The 10,404-nt window shown below is 52.4% G+C and overlaps 1 protein-coding gene across 2 annotated transcripts; it reads right to left on the bottom strand.

Annotated features, from left to right (window-relative positions):
- Nucleotides 1-264: 264 nt before the first annotated feature.
- Nucleotides 265-10,006, bottom strand: PEX26 (peroxisomal biogenesis factor 26). Of its 2 annotated transcripts, XM_068970645.1 has the most exons (5): nt 9,792-10,006; nt 8,692-8,832; nt 7,672-7,967; nt 6,300-6,446; nt 265-2,740 (listed from the first exon to the last, which is right to left on the bottom strand). In XM_068970645.1, exons 1-5 carry the CDS (start codon nt 10,004-10,006, stop codon nt 2,637-2,639), a joined length of 903 nt encoding a protein of 300 aa, XP_068826746.1. In that variant the 3' UTR covers nt 265-2,636. The 2 variants fall into 2 exon arrangements, with proteins under 2 accessions (XP_068826746.1, XP_068826747.1); XM_068970646.1 differs by lacking the exon at nt 6,300-6,446.
- Nucleotides 10,007-10,404: the final 398 nt, after the last annotated feature.

Raw genomic sequence — 10,404 nt, 5'->3', positions numbered from 1 at the left:
GGAGGGGACTCCTGTCTTGGGCAAGCTGTAGCCTGGGGGTCACTTCACCCTGGGGTCTCCCATTTCCTTAACAAAGAAGGGGTTGCAATGGGGGAGTCTTTCTAGATCACACACCGGCAGGCCCACCTCATGGCCACTTCTCCGGACCCTTGTGTACTGGGTGCTTTGAGCGCAGGCCCACAGAAACACGACATGAGCTCTCTGTGCAAGCTGAAACATTCTGGGAGCCCCACAAAAAAAGTGGAAAAAACCGGTAGTAACAGATTTTATTTAGTTCAATATATGCAGATTATCATTTCAATATGCCATCAATATAAAAATTATCGAGTCTCCATTCTTTTTAGCTCTGTGTTTGCAATCAGTGTATATTTTATATTTACACAACATCTTGACTTGGCCCAGCCACACTTCAAGGGTTGAAAGGCGGCTGAAGCTAGTGGGGACCTCCCTGGTCAGCACCGGTGCTGGAGTGACCAGGTGGCTCGCCCTTCGCTTCAGATGTCATCAGGCTCTGTGCTGAGGCCAGCCAGAGCAGCAGCTGCATTCCCAGGTAAGGCCCAGCCACTCGAGCAGCGGGTCCAGCTCCTTGCCAGACGAGGAGGGCAGCTGGGGCTGGATGCCAGACAAGACTGCGGAGCAGCAGGCGAACAGGAAGCCAAGATGCCCGAGGCCTGGAGCAGGGTCACACAGGCTTTGGGGCGACAGATGTCAGGGTTTCCACAACACAACCGCCCTCCCCCACACCGAAGCAGAAGCTGCTGTCACGTCACTTACACCCACTCGTTCTCTGACATGCCTCTGAACACCTTCTAACCCCGGCCCTCAGCTGGGCAGTGAGGACACAGCCATCTCTCATGGGGCTCCTACCCGGAGCAGGAAGCTGCTAACACTGCCCTGGAGGCTCATTTACTCACCCAACTCACCCAGAAATTCCTGTGAGAATCACCTTAGAAATGAAGTTAAATCACTGCCCAACAGCCACACCCCAACGGGTGGGAGGGCAGCCTCCCCCCACTTCAACATTGCAGTCACACACCCCAGCTTCAAAGAGGCCCCAGGATCCCAGTCGCAAGGCACGGGGCCACCACTGCAGAAAGCATATGCAACGGGCCAGGAGAAGATTCCCAGGGGCAACCCACCAGGCAAGAGGGGAGCTGGGCCTCCAGGGGATCAGCAGGCACAGAAGGCAGAAGGGCCGGCCAGCGGCTGGGTCAGGCCCCATGTGAGGTGGGGGTGCTGGCCAAAACCAGTGCCCACGGTCCCTACACTCCATAAGAACTGGGGTTTTACCCTCAGGCCAGGGGAAGCCGCTAAAGAGTTCTATCTGTGGCACGAACAGGACCAGGTTTTAAAAATCACTGTAAAGGAGAAATCCCCAAGCCTGATCGGCTTCCTTTCTCTCAGCATGTTTTACGACACCCTAGGACTTAACCTCCCAGGGCCTGAAGTTTACTCACTCCATCATTTTATGAAAGCGATGCCGCTGACCCGGAGCTCCTGAGGGTCTTAATGCGAAGCTGATAAGCCCCTGGTTTTCCTGGCCTGCTAGGCGCCTCCACCCCCCAGCCCCACAGCAATGGCCTCCACGTCCCCACACAGAGACAGGGAAGATTCTTGCAGCCACTGAGAGAAAGCACTGAAACATTTCAGCTGCACAATCGCAGGGCCCTACTGTCTCCCGCCCCCAGACGAGGAGTAACATCATTCACTGCCTCCCAAGCCTCCCCTCTGCCCAGCCCCCTCCACACATCCTTCCAGCTCCCCTGATTATCCGCTCCATTTTCAGTGCATCAGCTTTGGAGGCTGGCCTACTTTCCAAGGACAGAGGAGCAGAAACACTTGGGGGTTATACGAACAGCAGAACATAACTGGAACAGGACACAGAAAGGGGGGAGCCAGCAACAGGGCGTGCCAGGGATGCAGCAAAGCTGGTGAAGGAACCAGCGAGGCAGAGCACGCTCCATCACCTTGAGGGCAGCGGGGGGCAGCAGGCGGGAGAGGGCAGAGACACCTCCCCACACAGCCCCGCTTGGCCACTGACGGCTGGAACACTGAGCTTAGCCCAGGACGCAGTTGCCAGATCCCCTTACCCAGTTAGAAGAGGACCTGAGGCTCAGGAAGCCACGCTCAGTGTGAGCAGAGGGCAGCCCACGGCACATCTCGGGGCTGGGCAAGGAGTGGGGAGTGATAAGCCAGACTAGATTATGGAGCCTGTCCCGGGAACCACCTTCAGAGCTAAGTGTTCCATGCAAGTGAAAGGCCAAGGTCCTCCAACCAGGACCTTGCTCTGAATTTCCAGCTGCGTGAACCTCTGGCCTGAAAGACCAACCCCTGCCTCTGCAGGAAGACGGATTGTGTCAAGGAATGCCGAGGAGGAAGCACTCCCTTCCCACAACCCCTCCTCTGCAGGGGCCTCTGCAGGGCTGTGCATCTTGTCTCTACAACACCTGCCAGGCCCGCCAGAGCGGGGCACAAAGGGGAGGGTGTTGAGGCAGCCTGACACGGTGCCCCTGGAATTAGGCTGGCCGCGCTGGCAGGGCTCATCCAGCTGCAGGAAACAGGCTGCCAAAGATGAGCGACTCTGCTCCTCCGGCAGGCTTCAGGTGCAGGGGGTTGAGGCGAGCAGGGAAGACCACTCAGTGCTGGATGGGAAGCCGGCAGAGAGAAGGAGACACAGCCTCGCGGATCCGCTGGAAGATCTGAGCCAGCTTGTAGAGGAAGGGCAGGGAGCGCGGAGACGCTGCAAGGAGAGGCCAGTCAGTGCCCGCCCTACCCCTCCTGCCCCCCACTCGGCCACTCCTCCCCTCAAAACCCTCCCACCTGGGGAGTGACCATGCCACTGCCCCTCCTCCCCTCCCAACAGGAGAGAACTTCCCTTTCTCCAGAATATAATCTCTGGGTTGTATTTTCTTTATGTGGATGAGAGAAAACTTCAGTTTGCTGAGAAAAAGATCCAAATTTATTAAGTTTTAATCTAACTTTTTAATACTAAAAAATTGGTAGTGATGGCTGCGTATATGTAAATGAATTTGGGAAGACTTTTCACTACATTCCTCTTTGTACCTTTTAAGTTTGAAGCCAAGCCACAATAGTACCTCTTTTTATCATAAGTTAATTATATTAACAATAAAAGTAAAAATAGCCTCTTTTGAATGAGGGCTGAGCTGGCTTTGGTTTGTTTTTCTTTATTTGAATTACTGATTTTTTAATAGACTTCCTTCCTTCTTAAAAAGAAATATGTTACTTTTAAGAAAGCTATTCCAGTCCACCTTCTTCATGTCCTCCTGGGCAGGTTCTAATTGCAGCCCAGCCCTGGGCTCTCACCAACCTGCATGGACTGTCCTGAGAGCTCCTGGAACAGCCCTTTGCCATCCCCACTCAGAAGACCAGGGTTCTGAGACTGAAGGACTCCTAAGAACCACAAAAATCTTTCTATTTTACTAAGTCTCTGGAATAAAGTAAAAGGTCAGAGGGTGGACAGGACCGAACACAAACTCCTCAGCTTTCCAAAGGGCTAACCAGTGACTCTCTCCTCAAGCAAACAGAGCTGTTCAGAGGGATCTCCTGCTTGGTACCAGCCATGGGGTCAAAAGCACAAGCTGAGCTGTGTAGAAACAGCCCCCGGACAAGAAAAAGGGAAGTGGGGACGCAGCAGGATTTGGGGATAAAGGAAGAACAGCAGACAGAATGTCTGCATGACCCTGGAGCAGTCACTTCTCTCTGGGTCTTAGGTTTCCCAACCGAAAAAGAAAACCAAAGTGAAGGGATTGAAATGAAGGGTTTCCAGTTCTCCTTTCAGTTTTGAAAGTTATACAACCCTAAGTCTAAATTCATGAGAAGAGGTTAGGTTATAACTCACACAAAGCCACACACAGAAAAGTTCATGAGTGAGCTCCTAACCTCTGGCCCAGCGCTCACAAGGTCTGAGGAATTCACCCTCGGGAAAGAGCACAGTAGAAAACAGCAAGAAATCATCAAAATGTTCAGAGGTATCACCTCATACTGGCCAGAATGGCCACCATCAAAAGTGAAAGTGAAGTCACTCAGTCGTGTCCAACTCTTTGCGACCCCACTGACTGTAGCCTGCCAGGCTCCTCTGTCCATGGGATTTTCCAGGCAAGAATACTGGAGCGGGCTGGGCTGCCATTTCCTTCTCCAGGGGATCTCTCCAACCCAGGGATCAAACCAGGGTCTCCCGCACTGTAGACAGACGCTTTTACCATCTGAGCCACCAGGGAAGTCCCCCCTCCCCGCCCCCCGCCAAAAAAAAAAGTCTACAAGCAATAAATGTTGAAGAGGATGTGGAGAAAAGGGAGCCCTCCCACACTGTTGGTGGGAATGCAAATTGGTGCAGCCATTATACAGAACAGTATCGAGGTTCCTTAAAACTAAACACAGCTAGCATATGACCCAGCAACCCCACTACTGGGCATATATCCAGAAATAAACATAATTCAAAATACACGTGTACCCCAATGTTCACAGCAGCACTGTTTACAACAGCCAGGACATGGAAGCAACCTAAAGATCCTTTGAGAGAGGAATGGACAAAGATGCAGTACACACACAGTGGAATATTATTCAGTCATAAAAGGGACAAACGAAATTTGTAGAGACATGGATGAACCGAGCGGGTGTCACAGAGTGAAGTTAAGTCAGAAAGAGAAAAACAAGTGTCGTATATTAACACATATATTGTGCAATCTAGAGAAGTAGTATAGATGACCTTATTTGCAAAGCAGAAATAGAGACACAGATGTAGGAAACAAATGCATGGGTGCCACGGTGGAAGGCGGGAGGGAGTTGGGAGAACGGGATTGGCATACATATACTATCAATACTACGTGCAAAATCAAAGCTGACGGGGACACGCTGTGCAGCACTGGAAGCTCTACTCGGCGCTCCAGCAGCCTGAATGGGAGGGGGGCCAAAGGGAGGGGGCATATACACACACAGCTGACTCACTGTGCTGTGCATCACAACACTGGAAAGCAACTACGCTGCAATAAAGATTAATTACACAAAGAAATAACAAGGAATCAGTGAAACTGTTCAAAAACAGGGCTCTATAAAATCAACTATGGAAGTTACTGAAAGCTGGAATATTATTTAGTCGTGTAAAGTCTTAAAACCTTTTTTTTTTTTGGTGGGGGGAGGGCCACAATTCATGGCTTACAGAATCTTATTTCCTTGACCAGGAATCGAACCCAGGCCTTCAGCAGTGAAAGCATGGGGTCCTAACAACTAGATTGCCTGGAAATTCCCTAAAGTCATGTTTTAAAGAATACTTATAGGGGGATGAGGAACTGGAAGAAGGCTGTCAAAAAGTCCTTTTAGTTATAAGATAAGTAAGTAGTAGGGATGTAATATACAACATGATGAATATAATTAACACTGCTGTATGTTACATACAAAAGTTAAGAAAGTCCTAAGAGTTTCTCATCACAAGGAAAAACATTTTTTTTCTATTTAAAAAATTTTTTATCTACATGAGAGGATAAATGTTCACTGTACATACTGTGGGAATCATTTCATGATGTATGTAAGTCAAATCATTATGCTCTACAACTTAAACTTATACAGTGATGAACGTCAATTATATCTCAATAAAACTAGAAGGAAAAAAAAGAATATTTAACAACAAGCAAAACTGCATCTACATCCAGAAAAAGACTAACGATTACAGCAGCTGACTGAAGGGTGATTTGTTTTCTCCTTTGTACTTTTCTCTGTTTTCCATATCCTCTAAAATATATTTTTCCTATTGTAATTGTATTTCTACAATATAATATGTTTTAATTTAATGTAACTTTTTAACACATTATGATGAAGCTTTCTTTTTCCTTTTTTAATTCTGAGGGGACTTCTTGGTGGTCCAGGAGTTGAGAATCTGCCTGCTAGTGTCTGATCTCTGGTCTGGGAAGACCCCACGTGCTGCAAGGCAGCTAAGCCCATACACTGCATCTACTGGAGCCCGAATGCTCCACAGCCTGGGTGTGGCACCACAACTGCTCAACAGCCCCTGCTTGCCACAACTAGAGAAAGCCTGCGTGCAGCAACGAAGACCCAGCACAGCCAAAAACAAAATAAACAAACCCTGAGGCTCTACTCAGAGTTCACCCCAGACGTCCAGAGTCGACAAGGCAGAGGGGACTTTCTCCAGGACTGGTCTCTCCTTCAAGGTGGGCTGGCTCCAGTTTAGGTCCATCAACAAAACCCCCAGGAGGGCTCCCAGGCCCAGCCCTGGTCAATTGCCCTGTCCTGGGAGGGTGGGTGGGGAGGCAGGTGTCCTCACTCACCTGGATCAAACCTCAACACCAGGAGGCAAAGGAGCAAGGCGGCCAGCAGGCTCTTACTGAAGGGCAGAGAAAAGAAGTGGCTGACTGCAGAGTCCCAGAGCTGGCGCAGCAACGTCAGCAGAGACAGGAACTTGTGGGAGGAGGAGCCTGGTGGGGAGACAGAGTAGAACTTCAGTAAAGAAGCAGCTTCCCAACTCTGAGCTTTGAGTCTAAGTCGAGCCAAGACTGGTTTCCTCATGCAGTCCACAAAATGGTTGAAAGGGAGCTCCCAGGCATCCAGAGATGCCTTCAGCACTGATTATATCAAAACACCAGCTCCATCCAAGAGGACTGTAACGACACCAGACACCACTGCCACAGGAGAGGGCTCTGACATCACCAGACACCAGCTCCACAGGAGAGGGCTCCGACGTCACCAGACACCAGCTCCACAGGAGAGGGCTCTGACGTCACCAGTCACCACCTCAGTAGAAAAGGACTCTGACATCACCACACCAGCTCTGTAGGACAGGACTTCAACAGAAATGTCAACTTAGCTGGGGAACCTGGTACATCTGGTGTTTCTTTAATAGCTTCACAGTATTCTTCCTATTCTGGCCTAAGATATACGCACAGTTACATAGCAATAATTCCTGATGATCAATAAAGGCAGAAAACAAAGGGCACCTCACAGGCACAGTGAAGAATCCCATCTTGGACTGAGGACAAACATGAACGACACCGCCAAGCCCTGAAGACACCCTGGACTTGCCATCCGAGCGCCTCCTCCCCAGGCACTGGACAGGCAGAGGGTCGGTGGAGTTACATGGCGTCCCTGAAGCCAACAACCTCCTGCAAAGACGTGACCCTGCCTCAGCAGGTCCCTGCTCTCAAGCACATGAAGAAAACAACTCAGAGGCAGGATCAGTCTCCTGAGGGCTGAAGGTCCTCCGTGTATGCCTATTCTATGTGTCACGAACAGAGAAAACAAAGATCGGGGGTTAAAAACTACCAGGAGGAAAACTGCAACTCAACATCAGGAAGAACCTCCCCACACAACCCTCCACAGCTGAAAGGCACTGCTTCAGGAGACGGTGAAGTAACGTCCCGGCCAGGCCAGCACAGTGGCGGCAGGTCTACTGACAGGAGCCCACGGAGGAGATGACTTTCAGGAGACAAAAGTAAGGCTCTGAGACCTGCACCACCTGCCTCCCAAAGCCAACTGCAGAGGGGCTGGGCTTTCGAAGCACCTCAACAGATTTCTTATCCCGCAATCTGGAAGTTACTCATACAAAGCATTGTTCCCAAGGCCCAGGAAGGTCATGATGGACCTCACATCCAGGAGGAAGCCCTCAGCTTCTGCACAGAGGGCTGCAGAAGGACAATGTCCCACCTTCCTGGTTTAGTGTCTGCGTCTCCTCAGAGCCAGAGTGCACATGTGTCTGCTGCTGTCTCGCTGCACTCACAGCCTGAAGCGCGTCCAGCCGCTGTTTCTCGCTGAAGGCTGCGGAGCCCACCACCAGCTCTTCAGCCTCTGACAGGAGGCCCAGAGGAAGTAGCACTCGCTGCAGGTGAAGTTCTGCTAAGGATCTATACTCTGGAAGGCCCTGGTTGTCAGGGTCTTGAAGCCAAGCACGGACTCCATCCAGCACGGCTCCAGGCTCTTGCATTTTGCTGTATAAAAGAACGCTGCAGCCCCAAATAATCCAATCCCAGAAAAAGAGCGGTCAATGCTTCACGGTTTGTTAACTTCTCATAACCACTAAACTCCTCCTACCGAGCCCCTCCTTTGTGCCCTCAAGTCCTTTTCTAAGGGACACTGACATGGTAAGAATCAGGAGTTCTTAGAAGCAGCAAGCAACTCTCAGCTCTGGCACCCCCCACTTCTGTCACCCCACTTCATGTCTCCCATCCCTTCCTCTTTTCCCTATCCCACTCCTGAATTCCTTCTTCTTCATCTTTTCATGCATATGTTTTGAGTCTGGAGGGCACCAGGGGGGCGGGGGATGGGGGGACAGGGGAAGAATTAGGTTTAAAGGGAAATGGTATGGAAAGAAAAAGAGGAGATATGAGAACTGAAGGGGTGTGCTGTGCTTAGTCGCTCAGCCATGTCGGACTCTGTGTGACCTCATGGACTGTAGCCCGCCAGGCCCCTCTGTCCATGGGGATTCTCCAAGCAAGAACACTGGAGTGGGTTGCCATGCCCTCCTCCAGGGGATCTTCCCAACCCAGGGATCAAACCCAGGTCTCGCGCATTGCAGGCAGATTCTTTACTGTCTGAGCCACCAGGTGAGCCGAAGAATACTGGAGTGAGTAGCCTATCCCTTCTCCAGAGGATCTTCCCGACCCAGGGGAAAACCCTCTTGCTCCTGCGCTGACTCAGTGGGGAAGCAGTAAGGACCTAAGGACCTACCACAGTTCCAGGACTTTGGGGGGCAGCCTCTCAGGAGCCTGGTAATATTGAAGAACCCAGGACAGGACTTCCCGCCACCGATCCATTTCTGCCAGGGCCTGGATGCCCACAACACACAGGGAGCATTTCACCTCCAAGGAGCTGTCAGCAAAAAAGCCAATTTGAGTTCAGAAGTGGTTCCCCCACACTGACATTCCCACCTTTAGCCTGGGACTGTTCTTTACCAGCTCCCAAGTCAGTAACCATTACCTCTCACCTCGCCCCATCCCCAGTATTCAAGAGGGCCTCACAATTAGGACCCATCTCATGAGCCCCAGTAAGAGAAAACTGCCCTTTGCCCAGGAGCTAAACGTTTCTATAAGTCTAAAGGCCAATCAGCTGCTGACCAGCACGTCTCTGTATCCAAGTAAAGTCAGGGTTAACCAACAGGAAGCGTTCATTTACTCCCAAGGGGAAAAGAACAGCTGCAGTACAGATGTGGGTGGAAAGAGGACCAGCCTTAAGAGTTCGCTTAGTGAAGAAAGGGCAGAGGCAGTCTCCGCCAGAGCGCAGCATCAGAATCACACCCTCAGCCTTTATAGCACCCAGTCTTCACCGACCCCCAAATACTCAGCGAAGGCTCCCCAGTTCATCCTTCTCTGGGGCCAGCTTTGACCAGTCTACCCACGCCCTCCCTAGTGTGACCTAATCCAATGAGCAACGCAGGACCAAGATTTCAATTCTTTCATCCAGTCCTACAAGAGGACCGGAACACGACTCCTGCTCTGAACCCCAACCCGAGGAGTGAGGGGGACTACTTCGGGGAGGGGTGGAAGGAGAGGACTTCTGCTTCCAGCTTACTGCAGTAATTTAACACATCAATTCTATCTTCCCATTAGACCACTCTAGGGAGAAAGAATTGATCGTGGGGTCCCACTAAACCCCGTTCACGTCTCGACGGTTTCCTCCCCGGAGAACCAGCACAAGGTGAGTCCCTGCCTCGCGGAAAAGCATCGCGAGGAAAACAAGGAATAAGGATCACACAAGCAACCAGACTGCAGGAGTGCTGGCGTCTGGAGGCCTCCCACTGTCCCCGGAGGCGAACCGAGCCCCTGACGTACGCGCCCGCCGGCTCCTCCGCCAGGCCCTGCCAGGCGCGTTCGCAGGTGCGCAGCGCCGCGCCGAAGTCCAGGTGCACCACCAGGAGGTCGGCCGCCTCCTCCAGCAGAAGCGCGGCCGCCGACGGGGCCGGGACCGCACGCACCGGCTCGCTGCTCCGCAGAGCGCCCCCGAGCGCCCTCAGCGGGGCTGCGGAGGTCGCGGGGTCACTCTTCATGAGTGCGCGCCAGGACGCAGCCCTCTAGGGGCGCGGGGTGTGCGGTGCAGTCTGGGGAAGAGGAAGGGGTGGTCCTCACAGGCTGCTCTGGCGCGGGACAGCCTGGCACCCTCGGACTTGTGCAGCACTGAGTCCCTGGGCACCCGGTCCCACGACAAGGACTGGGACCCCGGCTGGAGTATGGCCGCCCGTGGTCTCCTCAGGTGCAGGGCCGCCACCGCGGGCTCGGGGACACAGAGGCCGACATCTTGCCTGCGCGCGCAGGCCCGGCCGACGCTCGGCGCCCGGAGGCGCAGGGCATTCTGGGAGGTGTAGTTCCGCTCCTGGAGCTGTCGTCCTCCTGGGCAGGCGAGGGACTTCGGACTACAAGCCCCGGCAGGCCGCGCCCCGGAAGTTGT

Source organism: Capricornis sumatraensis, chromosome 4, assembly GCF_032405125.1.
Source record: "Capricornis sumatraensis isolate serow.1 chromosome 4, serow.2, whole genome shotgun sequence".
Classification (NCBI taxonomy): domain Eukaryota; kingdom Metazoa; phylum Chordata; class Mammalia; order Artiodactyla; family Bovidae; genus Capricornis; species Capricornis sumatraensis.
This window is presented reverse-complemented; position numbering and strand designations above follow the sequence as displayed.

Coding starts and splice junctions, on each gene's coding strand:
- PEX26 (XM_068970645.1), bottom strand. CDS start 10,006: ATGAAGAGTGACCCCGCGACCTCCGCAGCCCCGCTGAGGGCGCTCGGG. Junction 8,833..9,791: donor GCGGAGGAGCCGGCGGGCGC/GTACGTCAGGGG, acceptor TTTTGCTGACAG/CTCCTTGGAGGTGAAATGCT. Junction 2,741..6,299: donor GGTGTTGAGGTTTGATCCAG/GTGAGTGAGGAC, acceptor CTCTCCTTGCAG/CGTCTCCGCGCTCCCTGCCC.